Here is a 27,897-nt window from a genome sequence, read left to right on the forward strand (position 1 = left end):
TTGCGGTAACTATGCAGAAGTTTCATTATGCAGAGAGGAAATGTATCGCTTTCCACATTCTCCCCATGTGACCGTGTCTGATCAATCGGCTCCGCTCTGTTTTGGTGTAAATGAAGTTTGAATGGTTAGAACAGCAGGAGAGATTGATTGACTCCATGATCTGAATTTTAATCATCATCATCATCATCTTGTGTCTCATTGGTAGTTTCTGTGTTGAGCTGTTTCTCAGCTCTTCCAGTTTACAGTCCTGTAATTGATGTTTCTTGCCAGTAGAGGGAAGCATGTATTCAAGTAACAGGAGATAGACGAGCAAACAGCAGGTTTTCAGGAACTGTATACTGTTACACCTGCTATTTCAGTTCTTCAGATAATTGGTTTTATTTCGTTCAATTAATGACTGTGATCCCTGTGCATCCTTCGTTATTCATGTGCATTGTTTTTGAAGGCACCCTTTGGGACAGTGTTGTCAAACCCCTGTCTTCAAGAGGCACGTTTCCGACATATATGGGCCTCAGAAAGGGATTAAATCGGTTCAGCGGAGTGAATATTTAGCTGGGTATAGAGAAGGAAGAGCTCAGGCGCAAAACCTCTAACTGAAATGCGGTGGCTCTCAGAGAGCAGATCTGAAGAACGATAAGGGCAAAGCACCTCCTGACGCAGAATGAGTTCAACCTTTTACTACTCAGTTATGCAAGGAAACAAATAATGAGTATGATCCTTTATAGTATAGTACTGTTTATTTTTTTAAATAATTATATATATTTATGCAAACAATTCTCAATTCGTTTTGTGAGGATTGTGTGTGTGAAGTTTACAGTGTGCAGCATGCATTGCATTTCCTTCTGTGCCAGACCATGAAAAAGCATTCCCCAATAGTAAGATAAGAAGTCTTTTATGAGTTATACTAAGTTCCTTTTTATTTCAGACAGTTAATATACAACATACATATACTTTAAACAAAAACAGATTAACAATATTTGCTAAATTTAAATTTGGTCAACTTATAATTTACAGGCTTTACAAAGAACACACATGTTGAAGACAATACAGGTTACAGTTACACAACTCCAGAAGTGTCTTTCATAATAAGATGTGCTAGACTCTGGGAGTAAACCATTTGGTTTTTAATGGATACAGTAGGGTAATCAATTCATAGTATTGATAAATATATACGGCTAGTCCAGACCATGTGATTGGGACATTACTGTATTTTCCTAATTGATAAACACAAAAATAACTTCAGAGAACTGCGCCTCTCAATATGTGTGTGTTTAACAAGGTTCTGCGGGGTGCTATATATATACAAAGTATAACCACTTCAGATTATGGGTATTGATTGTGTGTGCTGGTGCTTGGCCAATAAATAAATTAGAAATACAAAATAAAAGTAAGTGTAATATGAATAGGATCAGGGAGCAACTAAAACATAAAGGCAGTACGTGGGAGGTCCCTGTAGTGCTCAGATCAGAGCTGAAGTGTGATCTCTTGTACAGCTTGAAGCGAGAAAGCGGGACAGACCGATTTTCTTTCGGGGAGAGAGTTCCCAGCGCTGTCTTCCCTGTCTGAGTTATTTGTCTGCCCCTCTGTGTTTTCACAACCGAGTTTGTAAACCTCCAAAGTTTAGCAAATGCCATGTTTGTGTTGCCCAGGAGTGAGCGCTAATTAGCGGTTTTGCAGTGGCAAGGTTTTTAAACATCAGACAGCGGGGGAGCAGCTGGGAAATAAAACAGGCAGCCAGTTAAAGATGTTTGGATGTTTTATACCCCTTGGTATAATGCCCCATTGAAAGAGAGAAAAAACAGCCTTTGCTATACATATAGTGTTAATGGACACCGAGACTGTATTCTGGTAGAAGCAGCAGCATCATTCCACTGGACCCTGGAGCTTAAAACATTACTAGCCCTTGATCAATGAAAGGTTAAAAGCTTTCTCCAGTGAACACTCACAACTGTATTTTGCTATGCATGACCCAATACATTGTATTATTATTATTGCAATATATATATATATATATATATATATATATATATATATATATAAATAAAGTGATACTTTGAATTCGTTTTCGTAACTAATTGGCACACGTTTTGGAAGACCTCCCTATCACACGAGACATGGGTTGATAACTTTGGACCAGTCTGAGCAATCAAGCTGAGGGCCTGTCTAGCCTGCTTGTGTTCCTTGACCATTTCCCCACTGAGATACTGCATTTCTGTGAGAAAAAAGGAAACGTGCATTTAATTTAACTGAATCATTGATTATGCGGTACTGTATCTCTCCCGAGAGGACAGACGGTGCCTGTCCAAAGCATACGGTCCAGATTAGAAAATCTCTGATTCTGCGGTTTGGTTTTTTCCATCTGTGTTTTTTCAACTGTGTTGTGTAACAAAACTTTTGCATCCCCTTTTCCACCCGTTCGAACCGTAGCCCAGATGTACCCCTAATTTGATCCACAGTTTATTGCCCCTTACATAATTTATAAAAATGTATGAGTCTGGATACCGCTAACCAGGATTTTAATGTGTGCGTGAATCGTGGATTTGATTGGTTAAGGTACTCAACTGCTGCCAATACATTACAGGCAGCCTTTTTGATTTTGGTGGCAGAGGCAAGTAAACAGACTATGAAACGGTTAAGGATCTTCTACATTCACCTCGTGAGAAGAGGCTCCAAACACCCTGCGTCTGTCTGCTGATTCCTATTCATCTGTAGTGCGTGAGAAATGTCACGATTAAAGCAACTGCACTCCTTCATAGCAGCGGCCTGATCGTGTGCATTCGTTTTCCCACAGACTGAACGTTCACATTAGCACGTGCTGGGAATCCCAGCGTTCGCCAATTTGAAGTATGTTTGTGCGGCCAAATCACAGTCACAGTAAGACACTGCAAGAAGGAAAAACAGAGGGGGGATAGCGTTCCCTTTCTACATAAGCTCTTCAGACATTCTGTTACTCACTTATAAGAGTATGTTTTAAAAGTATTGCACAAACTCAAGTGGCTTGATTATTCATTTCTTTTTCATTCTCCGGTCTACCACCACTGTGCACACATACCAATACACAAACACACGCACACGCACGCACACGCACACACACACACACGCACTCAAATACTCACACATTCCTTCAAATCACCCAAAACAAAGTATAGACAATAGGAAAGCTTTCACATAAAATATAAAAGTAGCTACATTTTTGTTTAGGTGACCAAATATGTAGGTCATTTTTACTCTGTATATACAGTACTTGGCTGATATTTGGAGGGGTTGTGGGGGGGATAAAATAAAATAAGGGGCATCTTTTATGCTATGCAGAGTATCATATGATATGAGTATCAAAAACTAATTTGGTTACCTATCAAAACCTAGGTCTTTGGATTTCGAGGAGTCCTTTTTCCTAGACGTCCCCCAGCACACATTAATTGTCTGACATAAAAGGAAACAATTAGGCTAAACTTGTAAAAAATATACACAGGATGCTTACTAAATACCCCTTTTGAGGATTTGATACTTGGTCAGTAACTGTTATTGTATTTTAGAACAATGTAAATGCAACACAAATTCTAAATCGGGGGAAAGAGTTGGAATAACAACATCTGTATGATATTCCTGCTAAAGGTTTTGAACTACCTACAGTAGTGCTCTGTACTACACTCAATTTCAACTACTGAGTATTACTGTGCTAGAAACCTAGTAATATTACAGCAGGAATTTGGGTGTTCATCTGAGCTGTTTTAGAAAAGAGTCATAATATTGTGCGGGGGACACTTTGTGGGAATTCGGACTAAATACTGGTCAGTTATTTTTGGCTTGGGGTGAATCAGGGTCTTATAACAGTTTCTTTCAATCTCAAATGTCCATGTAATGGTTATTTACAATCTGTTAAAAAGACAACTAGACATAAAACCTTAATACGTCGCTTAGGTACCAAGTTGATTGACTAGTTTTTTGCTGATAGTTCAGACTGAACTGGAAGAGGGCTGTGTTCTCTGTCGGTCCCCAGCAAGAACTGACATTGTTTTCTCAGAGAGGACACCAATACTCTGACCAAGGCACTGGTTTGTGTGTGTCCAGGTCTGAACCATAAAAGACGATTCAACCCCAAAAAGACCTGAATTCAGACCTTGATTTGCTGTCAAAGCCAAGCATAAACTTCACAATCAGGTAACTGCACAAGTAAAGAGGTAGAGGTTTTCTAAAAATAATTTGGCAGGTCAACACTGAAGATGCTTTCATTTCCCGACGTAAATCAATTTATTGGGGATTTAATTTTAAACATTTTTATTTTGAGTTACTCTAAGATTAGCTACCAGCCACCCTCTTTTTCAATATTAATAATAAAAAAAGGTTCTTTGTCGGTAAAAACGGTCAGCCAAGTTTGACTTCCTGTCCGTTGCTAGGCAGCTTTGAAAAGCTGGCGCTAACATTTCCGAAGTTCTGTTGTTGTGGCCAACGATGCAAACAAAAGTCCCTAATAATGTTAAAAAAAAGTACATCTTTTGTCTTTTCGGGATTATTATGGTGCTGCTGTCGGTGCGACGTGGTTTATTGAAAGAATGCAATGAATTTCCTGTTAGTGCTTGAGGGATATGCTTTGTTTTTCCTGTGAGTCTCCATTGAGTTATGTCTTTGGCTTCACCAGAGAGGAGTGCGGATGCTGGGTAGTGAATGGTCAGGCTGGATTAGCCTGTCCTCCCTTTGGACTCCCAGTAAGAGAGTGGTGGACTGTGAAGCTCTTTACAAAGGCACTGTCACCTCAAAAAAAGTGCCCTATATAAATATAAAAAACATCATCTTGTGCTGATGGACGCCTGGGCCATGGCTGAATCTAAGCCATGCTACTGGTTGGCGTGCTCTGGGTGCTGCCGATGCTGGGGTTGGCACTGCTGTTTTCGGACGGTGAAGGGTTGGGGGACACTGGCTGCCTTTTCAGCAAAGGACAGGGGAATCCTGAGGAGAAAAACAAAACAGAAGGAGACCTGTGATTTAGTCCTACTGTATAATCGAGTGCATTCACATTGAGTCGGCAACTCTATAACTCCATGGCATGAATACTCACTTACCTGAAATGTGGCTGTTATTGGAGACCACGTCCAGCCCAGCAGGATAGCCTGAAAAAGTAGAACAACATTGTTGTAGTTAATCTTGAAACCTCTTAATTACACATGATGTTGTGAAGCCCTGCAAAGTGAAATGGCTTTGAGAATATTTAAAGCAGGGGGTTTGAAAGGACACCCATAAGCATACAGCATTTATACCAAGCAACTTTGACACACAAAACCAAAACTGGACTGTGGTACAAAAAGAGCTGCAGAAACCGGCCTTCAGCCTCCTTACCGGTGCGAACCTTGATGTACCACAGCGCCCCGATGAGCAGTACCCCGATGAGGAATCCTCCGAAAGCTATTCCCAAGACGGCCGGCAACTCAAACTCGTAACACGGCTCTGAAAGACAGACATGAAGACGGTCAGGACTGTCCACAGGCCCCAGTTTGGATACTGTGCTCCTTTTGAGGCAAAATGGGAAGAACTGGATAACAGCACGACTTTGGGTGTTTTCATATTATTGCTTTCTAGGATACTAGATACATACACACACTATCCATATTGGATCAACTGATCTGAAGTGTTCAAAAAACATGTTAGCCAAAACGCAGTGAAACAAAGGTCAGCTCTGATGTGAGACTCGAAAGTTGATAAAGTATACATCTCAGGTGGAAACAAAGAGTCAGCCGATGTTGTGACCAATGGACCTTATTCCCAGTCCCAGAGAAAACGAGGCTCTGAAAGCATCAGTTCCGGAAGTGGGATAAACCAACGTGCATCACTGTTGTGTTCCTGGCCGTGAGTGATTCTCTTTATGTCGGCTATAAAGCTCTGTCATTTCACAGATTTCCAGTAGACAAACAAAAGGAAAGCCTGGATTATCATAATTCGCCGAGACATTGCACCACTTTTCTGTAGTATTTTTGTTCAATTTGGTATTAATTGGACTGATTACATTCAGTGAGCTCTTAACATTACAACCGCCGAGATTTGAAAATGTGTCTCCTTTATAAAACAGCTGTGTGACGAAAATGAAAAATACAGTTGGACTAAACTTTATATTTTTACATATGAACATCACACATTTTCACAGCAGCAACATTGCATTTACATTGACAATGTAAGTATTTTTCTTATTTTTTCAAAATGAGCGCATATAGGCTACATAAACATGAACAAACAATAAACTGTAACCTGGTGTAGAAATCGGTATGCACATATGCTTGCAAACATTAAATTAAAAAACATAAACAAGCAGTTATAAATATAGCATAACATTAAAATATAAGATCTTATGCAATGTGAAAGCGCTTTGAAATGGGTTTGACTGTCTGTATACAGCTATTCAGGAAGGCGCTTTTCAACACTTCAGTGCATTGACCACAGACTGCATTTCAGCAATGTGAAACAGCGACAGGTCTGTCTGTGTTACATTTAGCAGCCGGGCAGTGTGTTTATTCTGTGTGCCTGTGTGCAGCGCTGGGTGAGGGGCATCTTCAGTCCTGTAGATACTGAATTAGTGCCAACAGCAGTCTAATAAACGCTACCAGCAGCCAGCCCTGCACCCGATACAAAATAATTAGCACATGATCAGACAGTGACTGATCAAGGCATTGATCCAGAGACCTGGGTTTGCAACGAGATCAAGAGTGAAATCCACAGGAAAGTTAGAAACTTGCTGAGTCGATGAAATGAGAGCTAGATCACCTGTGATTCTTCAATTGTGTATATTTTGTCATCTGCTAAAATAAATAATGATAATAATGTTTCAGCTCTCAACACGAAACAAATTATTTCACAATGACTGAGTTCATTACAAAGCCCAGATTGTCGGCTTTATTGAATTCAAACCTACAGCATAAACTGGACGGCTGAAGAAAGTCTTTTTAACTTATTACATTCAACGAGTTTACAGCAAACGCCGTATAGGTATTTAATTCAATTTTTTAGTAACATATAAAAACAGATAAGTGTGAGAAATTCACATATGCAGAGATATTTACTTTTGTATTGCAAAAGCCACCCAAAATATGCGGCTGTGCAGTTCTAGTGTTCACTGATTAATAACAATTTAAAAATAACACTTGTATTTACAAAACAGAAATTATTGATTCAGCTATATCTAAAGGCATATTCATAATATAGGACTGGGTAATGCTGCTTGATTTCATTTTTTATGAACTGGCTATCTGCCTTTAAGATTCTTAACTGACGTGGCTTTATCTATTAAAACATAAGTTATACAGTATAAATGAGTTACCTTTACTATACCCAGTATTAGAATTGCTGAACGGATCAACTATGGCTCAAGACTGTGTAGCAAGCACAGGACGAGACATTTTCCTGTTATTTATTTACTGTATTCTTTTTTGGTCTGTAGAATGACTGGTGTGTGTTACATGCATGTTCTGTATATCAAATAAAAGGACATTCAATTCCCATATGGAACACATTTTCAATATATTATAAATCTGTGCAATAATAATGCAGTAAAATGCAAAACATGAAAATGCTCTTAGCTACCTGCGTTCTATTGTTTGAATGGTTACTGAATTCTGAAAAACAAATCTTAATACTGTGATACTTGTGTTTACTGCTCCGGCCCATTTGATCTGGAGTGAAGATTGTGTATCTTTATGAAAGGAATGACGGTGTATGTTGTGTATGCAGATTTTTTTTTGGCGTGGTATCGAATTGGTATCGTATCGATGTTCACAATTCTAGTATCGTGACAACCCTATTACCGAATATACCAAAACATCTGCTTGTCAGATGAGAAGGCATTTGTTAATAATGATCGCCCTCAACAATGAGCTTCTCTTGCCAAAGTGGAAGCAGTGCACAGCACAGCAGAAAACCCCTGCATGGCCAACCGTCTGTAAATGATGATTTAAAGTTGCTTTTGGCACCATTAGCTGCAAGCATAGGCAGAGAGAGCAGGCAAAACTGAGGGCAAAGAAGCACTGGAAGCCTCCACAACCGACATGCCGACGAGTTGCGTTTTGCGATTCCTGTTTGATGGACACAGGAGCAACTGGCGCAGGACCTCTCTGATCTCCCCCGTGATCATCATAAGGAAGCTAATCACCAGTGTTCAGGCAAGGGGCATCCTGTGCTGTTCCTCAAAGTCAACACTCATTAAAATGTTTACACCTTTCACATTGACCTGCAGGATTCCTGCATCCTGTGCCAGCGCACCTCTCCAACAAACGGGTTGTTTTCTTTGTCTTTGAGCACGTCTGCTCATTATCTTACTGTACTTCAGCTTTTAGATACAGCTACCCAAAGACAGGGAGTTTCTCAAAATGGTTATATTGTTCGGAGAGGTGCACTGATCAAATCAAATACTTTTCAATGCTATCAAGAGTGAGAGTCTAAATAGTTTAGATGTTTTTGTTTGCATGGACCAAGTACCACAATTTTTGAGAGGTTTGCTCATCCTTTGAACAAATCTGCAAATTAGTTCCAAAAAGTCTACCCGTATATTCTATACAAAAGGAGGATATGCAAGTGTTAGATGCAGAGCTAAAGGGTTATTAGGCTAGTAGAAACAAACACATGTACACAAAATGTAGCCTAAATGGTAAATAAATCTATCCTCTTTGCTCAGAGAAATCAGATCTTCTATAGTACATCATTTTGGACATTTTCGATTAACATTAAGGTTCTTAGACTGAACACACTGAGTTCAACATGTTTGTGTGCATAACATGTTTTGGTCTTTCAGGGATAGCTTTGATGTGCTTTTAAAGTAGCAACAGTCAACAATCAAAGAAATCTAACGGATATTTGTATTGGGCCCGACATTCAGTGCTTTCGGTCGCAGTGGTATGTGGCCACGTCTGACTCACACGTGTCCGGACTTCTCCCTGTCTGTGAGGGGCAGGATGCCTCCTGGGGCTTAGGTTTGCCTTTTTTTTTCTTCTGCATTCCTGTGGAGTCAGTTTTTCCAAAACGAAGAACACAAAATTGTTAATGTCTTTGTTGTGCGCTTTCACTGCGGTTGAGCAAACACAAGCAGGATGCAGCGATCCAGGTGGGAGGAAGTATTGTGGTGCGTCAGGGGGGAAGGAAAAGAGTGGCTGACACCAAAACCTGCAGCCGAGGCCCCCGAGAGATGGCGGAGAGGAATGCGCCAAACGGAAAGGAAACCAGATGGGTGCCTGAGCTCTTGGAAAGCAAAACAACAGACACCCCCCCACCACTGTCCAAACAACACACCATACTCTTCAGTCACACAAAACCTCCCCCACCTGACGTTTATCGAGTTGTGAAGATAAATATGCAATATTTCAAATTAAAAACAGAAATATACGTAAAAGCTTTTAAGACTGGAACCATGTCAGGGACCCATGCTCTGCTATTGTTATTAATTTATTCATTGTCAAATTAAGCGGAAGATTTGTAAGACATATCATATCAACTTGTCCCAAGTGTTACTAATCCAGAAAGGTGAACATGCAACCTCTCAGACAATGCTGTTCCCAGCTAACAACGTACGTTTGTGACTGGTGTCAATATGTTGTGCGTCTGTGAAATGACATTTGTTAAGTAAATGTCAACTCCCAGGTAAGTCATTAGTGTTATGTTCAGTTTTGGTACAACCTCTGTGTTCCTTCAGCCATTCACTGTCAGAAATATAATGTGACAAGCTGTGAGATGACCGTAGGACAATCGACAACACTTTAAGTATTTAAACAATGTCAAATATATGGGAAATCAATTGTTTGATTATATGATGACTGTAACGGATGGATCATTATTACACACCATCACAATAAAAGAGTAAAAAGAAAGTGAATAAAAAATAATAAAGTTTTTCCACATGGGTACTAGGACTGCTGGTCCCCCGTCCCATTCAGAGGGTGGATTATTTCCTACATAAGGACAACCCAGGCCTAATGTTTAGTCTCTCGTGGAAATGAACTTTGCAACGTTAAAAAAAAAATCCCCACACGCGGGCGAAACCTGGCCGTGTAACTTGGCAGACCCCACGAGCCGAGCGGCAGAGGAGCGCTGAGGTCAGAATGGAGTTGCCTGCCGGGTAAGAGGAGGAAGTGCTTTTCGGGACGGCTGGCATTAATCTGCACTCTGGGAAATCCTTTTCTCGCTCAGCTCCCCACCTCTCTACACTAACTACACAACATTAATGTGATCAAAAACAGGAACTACAAAAAAAAAAACGACAAACCTGGCTATCATTCCTAAACCACCTCCAACCCCGCTGGAGTTCATCAAACCTTTGCGCCGCACACATCTCAGTGGAAAATGCACACAACACAATGCAAATGCCCATCCCTGGATTGAGACGTAGGATAGGAGCACCATGTGCTTTAGATTCTGTAAAGCCACATGAAAGAACAGACAGAAAAGAGGAGCCAAACACTGCCAGTCCTGAGCTCCTTGTAAACCAGAGGAGGAGGACAGAAGAGTAGTCGTTGACATGGCTTGCGTCTAATTAGTCTCAGGAATGCGGTGCTGGACTGCTTGTCTGAAGGGGGGTAGTAATTTTACTTTGAAGAACAACACCTTCCCCTCTTTGTGAAGCAGTGACAATAGCCTCAAGGTCTGTGTTTGCTCTGGCGGCTTTCCAGGACTCGGACACAATAAATCCCCCACAGGCTCATCATTCCTGATTGCAGCCTTGAGGTCAGAGCGCAGTCCTTCCTCAGGGTCAGTCCCCACCTTGTCGTTTTGCCCTTCGCACTCACCCCCCCGCCCCTCTCCCTACGTGACCTCACAATCCCATCCCCATGGCAATAGGGCCACCCTCCATCACGGCGTAGGCGTGACGGCGGCTCGGCTGAGCAGGAGGCCGGACGATTTTTGTCGGCCGCCCGATTTTTGTTTTGGATTCCTTGTGTATCTCTGTGTGTTTTTGCTTTTTTCCTTTTCTTTACTTTCATTCAAAGACAGGAAACGTTCAGGGGGGACATCAGGAAAACAGGAAAATCGGGAACTGCTTTCAGTGTTGACTTGTTTTCTGTGTGCGTGTATGTTTACACGATTGTTGCGAACAAGTAGCGTGAATGAAGTTTTGATCCCTTACTTGGCAGCATTCTGGGTTTTTCAGGAAAACAGGATCACTAGGCAGTTAAATAGTTCAGGACAAGAAATATTACTTACTGGAGGGGGTACAGGTTTTGATGACTTCCAGATTTGACTTTGCTGGTGGAAATTTTGCACACCTTCCCTAGAAGAAAACGTTTAAAAAGGGTACAACATTAAGATTGGACTGACTAAAACTTACAAATTATGATGTTATATATGAGGGGACAAATTTCATAATATCAGGAGATTGCTCTGCGACTGATGTTACGGTGACTAAAAATACAGAGTGTCATTGTGTCACTACTATCTCACTGTCGTAACTACTTCCAGTTTTCTCCTCAAGTACAAACAAGCTTACGTAGTTTTCCATATTTTTTGATGTACGATTATTGAGAGAAGCATGAAGCTTAAAACTGAAGAAGAAAAAACGAGTGGGGCTTTAGAGCTGTGCCATCTTGTTCTGACTTTCAGCTGGACACAGAATTAAAAATGTCTCGTTGGACAATGGCAGTGAACCAGACACTCTGGTGAGGCTCAAATGGATTTTCCTATGAGATCCCAGGCTTCGATCAGAACGAACCTCGAAACACAGCTCTGATGAGCACTCCACCTCCCATTGGACTGCAGGAAGCTCCTGGACATTGTGGAAGGAGAAGCTGATCCTCTTCTTGTACGGACACACCATTGGGGAGCAGTGCTCAGAGTGGAAGGGCAGGTTCCTGACCACATCGCAAGGGGCTTTCGCACGAACAGAACAACTGGTAACCTTTAAGATGGCAGGAATCTCCCCATGAACCTTAACTGTAATCTGGAGAAGAAACCAGACGAGACGAGGAGAGAGGTTGGTGTTAAATGGCCCTGTTGAAAGAGGCTGGGCACTTTTAAGCACGTCTTTTTCTAAACACTTATTTTTCCTTTAACATACAAACTGCAGAAATGTATAGATCTATTTTTCCATTCAACTCAACGAGTGGGATTTGCTCCCAGTGCTTCTCTTCACTTGAATTGTGTGTCAGGTCAGTGGCCCTCCTAGCATTGCTCTGTAGCACCTGGTTGCTGTTCAGAATATATCTGTTTAATGGAAAGAAGTCAGATCTCTGTGATTTAATTGAGGATCTGGAATGAATTAATTACATACACCTATAAAGGCCAATTCTTTCAATGCCAAGGTACACTATAACAGAATATTAAATTTCCTGACACAAATTGCAATGAAATGAAGAACCACACAGTTCTTAATCCTAATTAAATATTCAGCCAATTAAACATTCCAAGAAATTAGGCAAGGTATCCTCAATTAGCAATAAATAAAGGCGACCAGGTATTGTGCTCAGTTGACCCTGCTCTCTGATGTGTTTTGTCTTAACTACTTTTAAAACATCTTTAGTTTCTCTGCGATCTGTGGATTCTGGCCAATATTCGCAGAGTCTTACCTCTGCATAGATTTTCTGGTCACTCTTAACCTTTGTCTGCTCATCTATGGGACCCGTGTAATCGGAGTTGAGGTACAGCTGCATCCCAATGCCTCCCTTTTCAACCGAGCTGGTAGTTAAAGTAGGTAAACTGGCAATGCTGCTACTTGGAGTTGGCAATGTTTCATCTGGAAAGACAAGGAAGTAAAGTTGATATATATATATATATATATATATATATATATATATACACAATTTGATTCTCAGATTTTCTTTACTCGACATTTATTTTTTATTAATTTTATTTGTGTAATGAAATTCATAGTGTGTTGTGCTTCAATATATCAACATATCGACCGAAAGCTTTACAGCATGAGCAGAACTGTAGATGTAAATAATACCAACAGAACAGGAATGAACCGATTCGAAACCTGGATTCAGCTCATTAATGCGGCCTAGGCCGATACCGTTATTGCATATAGAGCTGTCAATATGTTTTCAATATCTTAACCTTTTTGTTTTTCTTTCCATTACCTTTCCTGTTAAAGAAAAGTCTCAAAACTCTTCCATGAGTTGAGATCTCACTGTAGGAGGTGATGAATGCACTTGAAAATTTGTCCTTTGCAAATTCCCAAAGTTCCCTGTTGTCATCTGTGAGGTTGAAAGTTGATGGAGCAGTAAAATTAAATTGTTCAATGAAGACTTCAGTGTTGGACTAAAGTATATAAAAAACAAAACAAATTAAATTAATTTCAACCCTGCTCCCCAAGTCAAAATACGTTTTTTGTCAGATTCAATACATGTGACAGAGATGAGGAAAATTATTTGTCTAGATCTTCTGCTACTAATGTAATGGGGTCTCTATTAGAGTTTTATCTTCTCATTTTATTCAATTTACCATTCAGCTATAAAGCAGTGTGTGATAATGCCCTCACACAGGGTAACTCAATTTTGCGTTATTTGAATACTTATATGGGGGGAAAGTAATGTTGTTCACACAGAAAGCTACGTGTCTCAAACACACTGCTGAGCCAGATTGTTGGAGCCTACTCCTGTGAAGTAGGCTGGGTGTAATTCTTGCATCATTCAATTATTAGCTAATTGATTTTAACTGAGATATTCCTTACCACAAACTTGCTTCCACCATATAAATTCCAGCTTGCACTGACAGGGCTTCTCAGGATAAAACTGACTTCTTTGGTGGAGCTGATGTGCAGATAAATGCGCCTGTGAAACAGTAGCAAAGGTCAAAAACATCAGCTTTTGTGCATCCATCCATACGAGCTCCGTTATCGGAACCTGGGGAACACCTGGCTTTGTGAGTATACATCTGTACAGGTGTTTATCAGTGACCCTTAATCATATATTTCATGTTTTTATGATCCTCCATGAACCCCATGGATGTGATCCTGTCTTTTCATCACGCACTTTTCATCAGCAGCGTTAGATCATCACCAATTTGCATATTCATCAGCAAATTGCATACTTAGTTACGAATTACGAACGGTCTGTCTCTTTTGATTTAGATCGAATATTCCTTAATGTACTACAATTCCAAAACAGACTTTTATACAGACAGTTTTTCAAAGAACTTATTCAATTCAGTAAATAAATTTGTGCAAAGGAAGAATATTGACATGTAATTCAAAAAGATGCCTTAAAGAGCAGTTTATTCACATAGAATACAATTGAATAAATAGGTCAGATAAAAGGAGCAGACAATAACAATAAAAACAGTTTAACACTAGAACCACCATAGCTGTTCTTTGTGTGGTTTTTGCAATTTAAACTAAATATCTCTGCATATGTGAATTTGTATATGTCAATACATATTTGAATTAAATACATATAGGGCATTTCAGCTGTAAAATTAATAAGTTATAAATACTTTCTCCTCCAACTGCCAGACCTGCAGTTTATGCGGTAGGATATAGCCGACAATCTGGGCTTTGAAATAACATTAGTCATTGTGAAAGAGTTATAATCGTGTTCTTATTTCAGTTAATAACTGTTTATTTATGTGTTATAATTGTATAAGTCTGCTAAGATATATGCATACTGATTTTATACACCAGTTTACACAGTTCATTGCAAAATTCATTTTATTATTAGTTTTTTTTTCCTTGTTTATGTATATGCACACATTTTGAAAACAATTGAAGAATCGCAGGTAATATAGCCCGTCTGCCTGTCCTCTGATCGGCTCAGCAAGTTTATAACTTTCTTTTTAATTCAATTTATGGTATTAGGTGTAGGGCTGGCTTGTTAGCATTTAGACTGCTGTTGGCACTACCATTCAGCATCTATAAAGGACTGAAGGAGCCTCTAGCCTCTAACCACTGCCAGGTTACTAATGCAACACAAACAGAGCTGTTGAAAAGCATGTTTTCTGCACTGATGTATGCAACTGTAATAGACAGACGGAGCCATTTCAAAGCGCTTCACGTTGTATAAAGTAAACAGTAAACTATGTATTTCAAATTTTGAGTTTAATAAAATTATATGTATGCATGAATAAAATGCACACATGACCGTGGCTTGGTCCTCTACCAGATTTTTTGAAAGCAAGTTGATTCATTAAACAACATGTCTGCTATGACCAAATCAATTTATAATTTTTTGTCCATACATTTCAAACGACCATGAAATTAAAATGTCATGAGAGAAACTCACCAAAATGGTTGTGTTGGTAGATACCTATAGGAGGTTGTCCCACAAGAAATTTGGAGGTCATACGTCATATGGTGTGGTGCCAATATTGGATTAAGTGACAATTATAAGACAATATTCAAACTCCTATTCCAAACCGCTAATGGGACAGATCTGAAACTTGGTGCATGATACTTCGTTATGACCTATATTCAGATTTGTAAATATAAATTTACATTTAAATGTAAATGCGACTTGAACACACACCATGTAAACAAGCCGACGTGATGCATTAATCGATAAAAAGGTGAGAAATTAAAGTGTTGAAAAATATTAGAACTGAGGGGTGGGAGAAATTAAAGAGTTGAGAAACAGACTACAACTGCCATCACTGTAGGATTTGATAAAAGTCTGTTTTGGAATCGTAGGTCATTAAAGAATATTAGTTTCTAAATCAAAAGAGACGGTGCATGCGTGTAGTTTGTAACTGAATATGCAAAATACTGATGAATATGCAAATTGGTGATGAACTAACACTGGTGATGAAAAGTGCGTAATGAAAAGACGTAGACCCCCCTGGACATACCCCTTGGACTTGCTGTGGACGCCAGCTTAGAGCCCTAGTCTAATTCAAACAACAACACAAACACGTCTTTGACATGTGCGAAGTGAACGTTGTGAAAGTATAAGTAGGAGTTGGACTTACCTCAGATTCACACTGGTATCCAGTATGTTGAGGATGTGCACTTCTGACTGTGTCGGAGAGGGTGGCTGGTCAGAGCAGGACTGATATTTAGAGGTGAATGTGACGGGGGTCGCTGGGAATATACTGGAGTGCGGCACACATTCTGTTGAGCCACCCTGAGCTGGGAAATGACAAAGAAATGTATGTGTATGTATACATATATACAAGTATATAAATATAATGTGTGTGTAAAATGACACGCTTCCTGGCTAGTTTGTTTGTGCCTACATGTCCGTAGGCTACTCACCTTTGCCACCATGAAATGTGATTGTGCCAGGCTCGTAGACTGTTGTCATAGACGTAACTCCCCCAAACTCCTGCTTGGCCCAGTTTAAAAGATTGTCTGTGGCTGGGACTTGCACTTGCTTTTTTGTTACTGGTTGTAAATAAACAATCAGTTTTGCTGAATGCTAATTAAAAATAGAAAAAGAAAAGATAAAAAATCATTAAACTCCTGCAGAATTACTACACATTTACTAAACAGCACTGTGGTATTCAGTGAACTGATGCTCATTTCACATTCACACCGCCTACACCTCCATCACAAGAAGAGATCTTGCATCCTTGTGTTTAGGGTTAAAGCAGACCCTGTTACTTTCAGTTTTAATACTGGGCTGCTCAGAGCCCACGTTGTTGCCCATCAATGACTGTGTGTTAGTCAGCAGAGATCCTTGTTTAGCCCTCTTACTCAGACTACGTGTCCGATAGCCCCCTCCTTGCGGCCGGCTGAGTAACGGCTCCTTCGCTCTTTATTCTTGGACCAAAATCATTTGAAAAGGAATGTTTATTATGCTAAAGTGTCCGAGAACCCGCTGTGCAACCCTGTTGGAGCCAAGGTCTTTCCTGAGCTTCCTGCGTGGGGACAGGAAATGAGGCCTTTTTACTTCTGTGCGTCAGTGGGATCTGCAGTCTAGTAGTTTTTTTCTCTTAAAGCGTAGCACTTCCTTTATTTCAAGGCCCTGAGCCTGGTCAGGAAAAGGACTTGGAGAGCTCCACATACAAGAGCCTTTTTCCTCCTCCCCCTGACTATAAAACTCCTAGGAAGTTGATATTGGGTGGGCTTCTTTCTGGGTTACACAACGATACTAGTCTCTGGTTTGGAAGCTGTGTCCTCCTTGAGGTTGCCGAGACATTGCAAACCAAACCAACCATGTCAGTCTGTACTCCTGCTGTGTAGCTGCCTGCAGGGTCTAGCTTTAGTGCAATGTACCAGGTCCTTTTGTGGGCACTGTTTATCTAGAAATAGGCTTTTGGTTCTACAAAGGTACCAGGATAATCTTGTTCACAACTTTCACTTGGTCTCTCTGTCTGTCTATATACATCATTGGGGGTATAGGCCTATTCTATCAAAAGTAATGTGTATCCTGGACAGTCAGTGCAGATGGAGATCTCACCAAATCAAAAGAAGAGTGAAACATGACGGAGTGCATTTGGAAGAAATGGCACGCTGTCGAAAGGAAGTCTACCCACTTTGCCTGAAGAGAAAAGTATTTGATCATGCAAACGACCAGTGCTCACTTGTGGCTGTGAAACCTGGTCACAACGCAAAGATGTTACAGAACCTGTGGACGACACAAAGTAGCATGGATGGGTGTGTGCTTGGAATAATTAGAAGATAAATACATTAATGGGTCCAGGGACATAATTGAAATAGTGAAATTGTTCAAAGAGGCACTGGGCAGCACATACCGCAAGAAGAACAGATCAAAGATGGCAAAGGAAGCTATCGAACTGATCCCAAGAGATGAAAAAAGACGTCGAAGATGAGCAAATAGAATATGGGAAGATGATATAAACTGTGCAGCCGTGACATGAAAATCTGAAGCTGTAGATCAAAGCAAAGGAAAGATCTTGGAGAGCTTTCATCCAGCAGGGGATCGATATGGGCGCATGGCGATAATGATGATATACTGTATATATTAAAAAAAACTTGAACAGTAAAACAGTTACTGGGTCGACACATTCATTGTTAAGTCTTGGTGACCTGTTAATTGCCAGTTATTTAGCCCTCCAAGTTTTGAGGGGAGTGAATGTAACAGTGCAATCCCTTTATCACTGACAATCCCAGGATACGTCTTCCTGAACCGCAGGATTGATGACCAAGAATGGAGAGGATCCATCCTGTGAATTTCAGGAGCAATTTCTGAGTTTGGACTTTTCAAATGCTAGTCAACATGCATGGAAGGTGCCAAGCATTGCATCTCTGTGTGGGCCAGACTTTATTCTCATAGGCCTGTTATTTATTTTATTATTATTATTTATTTGGGCTCCATTTCCAATTTTCACTGGCTTCCTCTGTTTACTGCCGCTCCTCCCTTTAACAATCCTGCTGGATCAGCGATGGCCCTGTGTTCACTTCTCTGGTTTGTCTTTGCTTTGTCTTTTTTATATAAAACAGAGAAATAGCTTACAGCAGCAGTATAATTCTCCTATAATTGTTTTCCAGCAACTTAATTGAAAAGATTTTTCTCCAGTGTCCTGGCCAAAATACAACAATGAAGAAAGCCTAGACATGACAGGAAACCACACAGCACTGGCTTTGATCGGGAAATCAAAGGCGAACGAGAAGGCAAAAATAAAATCATGCTTATTTTTGCCATTTGGCTTCACACCATTGACTTATGAGGGACCCATTCAATGTATTCTGTGGTCGGTTCTGTCCTGTTGCCACAGATCCTTCCCAAGTCTTGGAGCTGTGACACAGTGTTACAGAACGGTGTCTTTTACTGTCAGAAAAGACCTGTGAAGAGCTACTGTAGTTGGGTGATGAACGGCGCTTTTATTTTTTAGCGGGGTATTGGTTATGAAAGATTAAATGAAAGATGAACAAAAGGAAGTTATAGTCCAAGAAAACGAACCTACAATGGAAAGAGAGAGAGAGAGAGAGGGGCAGGCTCTGTTGAAAGGCATTTGTCTTGGGAGGTTAAAAGGGTGATAAAATATGAGAGGAGACAGACGTGTGCCAGGAAGGCATCAGAAAAGGAGTGGCCAAGGATGGCCAAGCTTTGACATGCTCTTTTTGGACTTCCTCCATTGTCCGGAGATTAAATGACCTTGTGGGACCAGCTCTGTATTCCCTCCTCCTCTGGTTACTAATATCATTAACCCCAACAGAGACCCTTGGCAAAGACACGGGGTGTGAGACGCTGCGGTGGTAAGAGGCACTCCCTCAAAAAAAGCGAGCATCTGACATCTATCAATGGAGCGCAGGGAAAAATATGTATGCATACATATCCAAGCCCCTGTCAAATGGTCTCTGGAAGGCTTCCTTGTTTATAAAGCAATTGCGCCGTGATACTGAAAGGGGTCAATCGCATCGCCAAAGTGTCTTCCCTCTTAAAAGAGTTGACTGTGTCCCGAAATGCCTTTTAGAGTTTGAAAGGGGGAAGATCACTGCCTGAGACACTGCTGCTTTATCCTCTGATGCCGTGCCTTTTGTAGAATGTCTTCTCTCTTGGGCTGTATCTCCTACAGCACAATACACCACAAAGCTGGAAGTAAGGCAAGGCTGGTCAGAGCTATTTTATCTCAAATATGTGGTTGATGTTGTTCATTCTACAAAATGCCTTGTTGGCCTGAGATTCCACTGAATACATTATATGGCATTAGTTTAGTCAGGGGTCTTTATGGAAAACATTAACACTGCCATTATTTACCTTAATAAAATGTCTTATAATGAAAGATGATAAAGACCTTGTGTTGTTTTCAATTAATCTGTCACTGGAGTCAAACCATAGGGCTTGTTTTAGGAGATGCAGCCAATGAAAAAGCATGGGAAAGACTTAAATACGACTTTTCATTACACTATCTGATCTGATTGAGTTTGAAACGGGGAAAGAGTTGTAAAACAAGGAAAGGGGGGATCCTGTTCTCTTTCATTTTGACAGTGTCAAGGCAAGGAAAGACTTCCAAACCCTAGATAGCACCTCGGTGCATTTCAACACGTCTTGCTTTGTGTAGCACAACCTGTCAAGATTCACAGCTGTCCTCCCTCACACTGACCGCCATCCAGATCGCAGTTTTTTTTGGAGATGCCCGTTTCCTTCTACTTCCTTCTACTGTAATCGGGGGAACAAAACACATCTGGTCTGTATCACTGTTACTCGGCCTCCCCTCCCTGCCGAGACGCCATTTCTTGCTTACATCCCATAAGTAGACAGATTTTTTTAACAGCAGGAGTTCAAGTGGTTTTTAATAATATATGTTGAAAGACCCTGGAGAAGCTGGAGTCAAATCAGGGAACATTGAGAAGGAGATGGGGGCTGCCCATTTAAAGAGGTTAGACCACATTTGGTTCTTATCATCGATCATCATAGGACTGGAGGGGCAATGAAGGATTTAACCATAAATTCCTACAACTTAACTACTCGGCTACAATTACCAACCGGAAATATTTCCGGAAATTAATAAGCAAGTGGGACTCTTGCGCCTGAAAGTAGGTCATAACATCCCCCCGCAAATAACGATTATGTGTAACTGTTCATGAAAACGATGGAAAGCCCACCTGATTCACTGTGTACTACAGGAAAACCCATTTAATTCTGAAGTCACTCTAGAGAGCCATGCGATGTAAGTGTGACAAGTTCCAGAGTTGTGTTACACTAAATAAAGAAATACTCATATTCATACTGTGGCTCAAATAAAGGCTCATACAGTACTGTTTATTAGTTACAGATTTATCTTCACACATGATTACATTCAAGTAATAAAATCAATATTTAGTTAATATTAGGAAGGAATAGTGTTACATTTCTCTCCTAAAGCAAAAGCCAGTTTGGCTGTGAACGTGTGAAGGGAAATTCTCCACCTGTCTGCATTTTTGTGCAAGTGAGAGAACGTTGGGTTTTTCACATCGGACACTTCCCTGCTTTCTCCAGTAAGTACAGTGGGAATGGGGATAGAGAGCTCACACTGCTTTTGATAGGCTGTGTTTGATGTCTTTAAAGCACATTCATTGCTTGGGATGTGAGCGTTGCTTTCGGCATGACCGCTGCTCTACATTTGCATTTTAAGCAAACAAACTGTAAGTGTCATTCATGTCCATCCTAATAAAATTAGTACCTTAATCACACCTGTAATTTCCTCCCTGTTTGAGTCATTACCCAGTCTTTACCATTGACATTTATAATATATACACACACACACACACACACACACACACACAATATCCTGTTGTCCATGAGGAGTCCTGGAATATACAAACAGTGCTAATTTAGTTTCCAAACTGGTCAGCAGCTGGTAGGACTTTGTAACTGACACTTTGCCAAACAGCTGGCAGAGAAAGTCCATCTGGCGTTGGGGCACATTCTTCCTCCACCCCCCAGGGCCGGTCGAAGGAACACAACTGCTTTTTCCCAATCTGTGCCGTGTGCAATAACAGAGCCCAGCTGGGGGAGAGAGCCTGTTCAATCCTCTGTATTACTGGAAGAGTCTACAAGGCCAGAGGGGGCGGGTGGCGGGGGTGAACTTGGTCTATGTGTTGAATACTGAAAAGGTCACTGTGTGAGTGTGTGAGGATCGGCTGACCGATGACCTGTTTGACTGTGCTCTCAGCTGGAAACAAATCCACAACCCTCGGGACAACCCTTGAACAGCGGCATGTATACAGATACACAATATCAATTCGGTGTTCTCCACTTTCTTCACATACCCTTTACACACCGATACCATTTAATTGATTTCTCATATAACAGAGAAACCTCGGGAAATCACTGAGATTGACACAATAGTGAATAAGACATTTCAGATATACTTACATGAATCTCTTTTAGAAGTGGATTTGCAGTGACCAGTATAGTAGCATTAATGTTGCTGTTCAGAATCAGAGTTGTGGGACTTGTAATGTTCATGGTAATTTCTAGCTAAAAAATTGAAAAGAGAAAAATAAAATCAGAATAGAAATGCTTGAACGAAACATGACATATGTGAAGTCTATCAAGGCACAAACAGCAGGATTGTAATGTCTTGAAGTTGACCATACTGACATACAAATGAACGGATTGCTGGGGAGAATCCTGAATTACCCATAGCTAAATTTGAATGATTTAAATGGGAATTAACATGTCATAATACACCCAGAAAACTGGTGTTCCTGACATTTCTAATGCAAACGAAGTTCAATTATAACATTACAAACACAACGTTACCAACGCAAAGCCAGGCCTCGCTGCCACACAGATTTACTTTATTCCTGCAAAATCGCTGCCAGTAGTATTTGCATTTTGTTAGAGTGTATGGACTGATGTAATGACAGTGTCCGTCAAACCCAGCGCATGGCTTCTTCATCTTGTTGCTGCTGCACGGATAAAATGTTTTATTGATGTATTGTCAGTGGTCAGCTGATCTTATTGTATGGTGGTAATATTTTAGCTTTCTTGGAAAAGCGGCAATATGACTTCTAACTTCTGTGCTTCATTGTTTCTTTAAGCTTCAGTCAAAGTATCCGTACTGTGACACAAGCAAAAGCCACCATGATCCTACACTTTGCAAAGCCATCTGCACACTCCCAAGACTTTACAGAAACCAGAGTTTCCTCAAACTGTCAGACAATCTAAGCAAAAATGTGTTTATTTGGCAGGAATTCTGTTTTGATTGTGATTTAAAAAAACTGTAAACCAAATAAAAACTCTTCCACAACAAGCTCATACTTCTGGGCTAGAAAGACATAGTTTGTGTGTTTGTTTACTTGTTGTTTTTTTTTGTTTTTTTTTGTTTTTTGCAGTGACCAGTCTTTCTAAGGCAGTTCCTTCAAACAATCGACTCCAGCAACAGACACACAGTCTAGCGCAGTAAAGGAAGTCTGATGGCTAACAATTCAAATGTGTGAAAACCCACAGGAAAAAAAGTTTTGATAAAAAGAAGAGGTTGGGTTGATAACGCTCGTCGTGGGACGCGACCTGATGGGGTGAGCGGGAGGACACGGCATTAGTCTCAAACGGATGCCGGGGAGCCAGTGAGATCCGTCTGTGTCTCCTCCATTTAGCCATCAGAGCGCTGGGTTCATGAGAGCAATGTCGGCGTGGATATACAGCACACTGCCCTGAAGTCCAGCCGCCAGGACCAGCATGTTTCTGAATCTCAAGCTGCTCGGGGGCCCGATAACCAAACCACCTTGGGCCTCACCCACTTGTCTGAACTAGATGGAGCCAGAACAACAACCACTCAGTCACGTGCGTGTGTTTGTTTCAACGGCATGAAAACACGTCAATTAATTAGCATTGCTCTCCAGGAGTCAGCTGGAGATAAGCCACCAGCAATAACTGAAAGACCTTCAGAGTCAAATTCGCTCTCTCTCTCACACTCACACTCACACAAACCTGACTCCCCTTCCATTCCTGACTTTGCATCGCTGGCTGTAGATGATGTAAATATTTCCCGTCTGGCTACATAAAGCCCATGCAGTTTGCTAGCTAAGGAGAAGACGCTATGCTTTTGGTGATGTTTTTATTCCTCCAGCACACTTTGTTCTTGGCTCAGAAACTCACAACACATCACAACAAAATGCTTACCTATTGGGAGTAGATACCTCATTTCTCTGTTACCTTGGCATTGTTAGTAAAGAAGGGAAAGAAGCATTGGCCTTTCAGCTTAAAGTAAGTCTGTCACACCTCTGAAATACACATATATTTCCAGTGCTGTTTTTTTTATTTGTTTCTTTGGGTTTGTTTTGGTCAGTGAGTTTCACTGTTTAATTCACTACAGTCTGGCGGCATCAACCTATTAAATCGCAGAACCAGAAACTGAAGTAATATCCTCTGCTGAAGCCCTTTGTCCCCAGATCTGTGCTATATCTGTGCCATTCTTTCCAGACAAGATGTTGTTTACATTGATCTATCCTGTCCCCCCCATCCCCCTCACCGAGAGGCAACGGTCATGTCATCGTCAGCTCTACACAACTGAAAGAAAAGCATTTAAAAAAAGTCCACCAGCTTGTGTCTGTTCTTCACTTGGTCAAGGCAAACCAGATTTTCAGCAGCTATGTTTAGCTTCGTTTTATTTTCCTGGCCAGTGGGGATTCCCTATTGTCTTTCAGGACATCACATGGTCCAGGACAGCTGGTTACCTTGACCCACTCATATGGTGTATTTTACAGAAAGGCTTGGTGGTGTTGTGTTTTTTTGTGGAGGGGGTTCTGAGTCATTGCCCCTTTTAGTGTCTCTGTATGTGTGTGTGTTTTATAATCAATACATCCACTGGCCTGTCACCTGGGCTTTCTAAGGAAACGTCAGTCATGGGCACACAGCAGGGCGCAGTCCTGGCATCCTCTGGGGGCGGCTACGACAGGCACAGCACCTCCTGACCGCAGCAGCTCTTGGCGCCAGACTGTTAGCGTCGCCCTGCCCTGGAAGCCAGCAGGGAATTCCGCTAAACCCCGAGAGGCCCGTCACATTCATACTGCTGTGTGTGTGTGTGTGTGTCTCCACCCACCACCCAGAGCTCACGTGACGATCTGAATATCAACATGAGGGGTTCATTTATTTGTATTGTTGTGCTCCAGTGCAAAATAATGATTGACTGTGACATGGATTTCCCTGCAGGTTTTGTTTTCCCTCTAAATTGTTATAGTAGTACAACACTTATTGTGCCAAGACTGCTTTATTGAAGTGTGTAGGGTAGTTTTTCATACCCTTTAAATAAATGTACTGGGCTACATAAATTTAGTTATAGGAGAAAAAAACTAGAATGATATAACTGTAAAACGTTGAAACTATTTTGTAAACTTACTGCTTTTATTGGTAACACATTTGACGAAACCAAACAAATAGGATTGAAGCTTGTTTTTGCTTTGTGGTCTTTGATTGTTTTCCAGGAATGTGCATTTGTAGAGAACAGTTTCAACTGTGGAACTGACGGGAAGGACGGGAATATTCAGCAAAGAGACAGCTGGGTACACTTAACCACATTTCAGTCCATTAACATTTGTCAGCCAGGCTCATATGGGGAAAACGTTTATAACTGTGTTGTTTTTGTTTTTCTTGATGTAAAATTTGATACTGTCTCAATTGGAAACACGTGCACAGTTCAGACTACTGTGAGAGTTGCCTCTCTGTCAGCCAGCTATGAGTTAAAATAATTTTGCTGAAACAGTCACAACCCGAAGTTGCTCAATCGGTTTGTGTCTGTTTTCCCACAAGTTCTTGGGAGAACTTTTTACATGCCTGCGGAGGGGCTGAGATTCGGGGGGGATGGAAGGAGAATGGTTTTGCTTTGCTTAACCGTGAAGAAAAGCTGATTATTTTTTGCAGCGCAAAGCGGTTCTGTGCAGATAGCCAAGTAAAACTGGGGGCGACGGGCTCTCCTGGGATAAACGCCAGCAGAGGGCTGTCAAAGTAACAGAAACCGACTTCCTTCAGATATCGCCGGCTCGCTTCCTTGATATCACATATCTGTGTAACGGGAAGACGTCAGCGTGGGCACGCACTTCGGCTGAAACCAGAAGGAGTCCGAGAGCGGCGCCATAAGAGCCGGGCTTCCAGGATGGGCAGACAGAATCCCTGCTTATCTCCTGTACATAAAACTACCATTAACGGGTCATTAGGGACATTTATGAAGTACTAACAGAGGGCACTCAAGGAAAAGGAGGTCGCCTCTGTATCAGCAGCAGCACAGGACTATTCTTCATTCAGGTCATTAGTCTGTTCTCACTTTCTATCTGATGTCTATGGATGTTGGCTTGATACTTTTCCCCATCCCAGCTCATCATGTCTAAGTGTTATACGTGTACTTCTCGGGGGACCAAATCTGTGGTTTGTTTTTCTTTTTCATGGGGAGGCACAGATTTAATGAATACCATGTTTATTGTGTATTTATGCACTTGCATCACATCACAGTGTTTCGACTTCTGTTTTCCCCTCTTAAGGAAAGACAGGACTTTAGATTCCTCCCGTTTAACTATCCAAACATTTCAGGGTTAAAACAACATCAAATCTTCGGGGTATAAGGGTGAAACTGCTTTGCTCATTATAATTATAGCAGGACATGTGACATAGAGAAAAATCCTGTTAGAACGGCAAATATATATTAATGATTGAGGAAGTCAGATTGTTTGTGCGTAAAGCTTTTGTTTTCCCATTGTTTGTGGTTTGGCTGTTTCTGCTGCATCAGCTTTATGGCACAACTTATCCTTGATTTTTGCTAGAATTGCTGTTACACATTTACCGTACAGAGGAGAAATCTGCAGACCCACAGATGGTCAAGGACTGTTTCTAGTTTTATAAAGTCCCTCCCCATCTCCCAGTTTGATATATCCGCATCAGTGCATTTTTGTAGGGTGCTAACAGTCCTTGTGTATAAAATTGGACATGCACAAACACACACACACAAAGAAAGTAAGAGAGAAAAAGGCCAACTGCTTTCTTAACTCTTTCTTAACTTAATTCTTAACTCTCCACATTTAAAACACTTATTCCAGCTGAATAGAAACCTAACTCTCATCATTGCTGTTTTTGGCTCCGCTTGGAAAGACGGTGGTGTTCAGTTGCACAAACATTGTTTTTGGAAAACCATTTAACCCCGCAGGCCACATGAGAAGTCAAGGCCGCCGGTCAGAAACGGTTTTGGGGCCTGCGCTTGTTTTTGTTGTGTCGGGTTAAGAAAGCATGATGCTTTGATGCTTAAAAAAAGAAAAAACAAAGTGTGCGGTGCTTTGCCAGGTCTGGTGGTGCTCAAGAACAAATGGAGGCAGACTTTCTTTGAATAGGTCTCCGAGACAGGAAACTGACAGAAGATCGGGGCCTCGACAACTGATTCAGAGGAAGTGGAAGAGAAATGACCAACTGTTGTTTTGTCCTCAAATGTTCTCGGGGCTTGAAAACACTTAACAGGTCAGGTATGTGGGGCGCATCAAAACCGCAGGATTGTGAGGCACCAAGAAGACGACGGGGGGTGGCTGACCGGATTGAATCACTCCGTGTAATGACTAATCGTCGTGGCATCGGTGGCTGGAGTTGTGGTGTCAATGCCGTAAATGATCAGCAAGAGCTTGTTAGTCACCTGCCACTCTTGGTGTACCTCAGTAAAGCGCTCCTGATCAAAATTATTACACTAAAACATTCCATGCCAGGTGCTTTATTTTATATAAAAAATGTTTTACAAACGTACAGTTTTGTTTACCAAAAACAAGCCCCCCACTCCGCACCCCCGCCAGGCTCCCCCCATCTCTGTCCTAGCCCGGCCGCCCCCATCTCTCCTCATTTAAACAATGCTCACTCGAGCTTGCTATTTTCGTTCCTGTGTTTTCAAGATACAATTGTTTTCCCTTTGACTGACTCTTTTTCTTTTTTCTCTCTTCTCTCAAGTCCCTTTTTCTTTTTTTTTTCTGGCTTTGCTGATGCAAAACTGGCTTCCCGTAATTCTTCCCCTCCCCTCTAGCCCAAGCCCGGCTCCATCCCCGGGTCTAGGATGCCTGCCAGGGAGCCGGCTCGGGTGCCAGATGATGACATCAGCGTGGGTTTTAACAGCCCTTACTACCCCCGCCCCCCCACCGACTCCAGCCCCCTGGAATCCACATTCCTGCACTGTTGTTTACCGCTTCGGTCGCGGCGGGAAATGTTCAATTTTCACGGGTCATGTCTGGGGAAGGGGCGAGTGTTGGCCTGTGGTTCGGATATAATTTGTCTCCCTGACCACGCAGTGCGTGCATTTTGAGACAGCATTCTTCAGTCGGAGCTGGAGGGACACAGGACGGTCAAAGAGTCGAGTCTGGTTTCAGGAGACGGATGACATTTCGCGGAGCTGCCAGAATCTCAGGGCGCTATTTCGACCTCACTTTTCACCGATTGATTTTCAAACCGATGCACAGTTTTTTGGGGGGGCTGGTTAGTACAACAGAATAAAATATGTGTAAACACTCCCAAAGTCAAAGTAAACGACATGAAGGCTTTTTTCTTGGCCGTCTTCAACTACAACTTTTCTGGGGAGGAAAAACTAACAACAAAACATAAAATCCTTACAAACAAAGCCCCCAATCCTAGCAGAAAGCTCTGAGGTATTCCTAGA

The 27,897-nt window shown here is 41.4% G+C and overlaps 1 protein-coding gene across 1 annotated transcript in view; it reads right to left on the reverse strand.

The window, feature by feature from the left end:
* Positions 1-890: 890 nt before the first annotated feature.
* eng (endoglin) overlaps positions 891-27,897 on the reverse strand; it is a 42,625-nt gene continuing 15,618 nt past the window's right edge. Inside the window, exons 4-14 of the mRNA XM_066712615.1 lie at positions 21,657-21,761; positions 16,148-16,310; positions 15,862-16,021; positions 13,634-13,733; positions 13,041-13,221; positions 12,528-12,694; positions 11,675-11,902; positions 11,170-11,236; positions 5,335-5,442; positions 5,061-5,108; positions 891-4,947 (exon numbers count right to left, since the gene is read on the reverse strand). Coding sequence (XP_066568712.1) covers positions 4,826-4,947; positions 5,061-5,108; positions 5,335-5,442; positions 11,170-11,236; positions 11,675-11,902; positions 12,528-12,694; positions 13,041-13,221; positions 13,634-13,733; positions 15,862-16,021; positions 16,148-16,310; positions 21,657-21,761 — 1,449 coding nt within the window. The 3' untranslated portion in view covers positions 891-4,825. The remainder of the gene's footprint in view (positions 4,948-5,060; positions 5,109-5,334; positions 5,443-11,169; positions 11,237-11,674; positions 11,903-12,527; positions 12,695-13,040; positions 13,222-13,633; positions 13,734-15,861; positions 16,022-16,147; positions 16,311-21,656; positions 21,762-27,897) is intronic.

The sequence above is a fragment of the Amia ocellicauda genome, chromosome 9 (genome assembly GCF_036373705.1).
Source record: "Amia ocellicauda isolate fAmiCal2 chromosome 9, fAmiCal2.hap1, whole genome shotgun sequence".
Taxonomy (NCBI): Eukaryota; Metazoa; Chordata; class Actinopteri; order Amiiformes; family Amiidae; genus Amia; species Amia ocellicauda.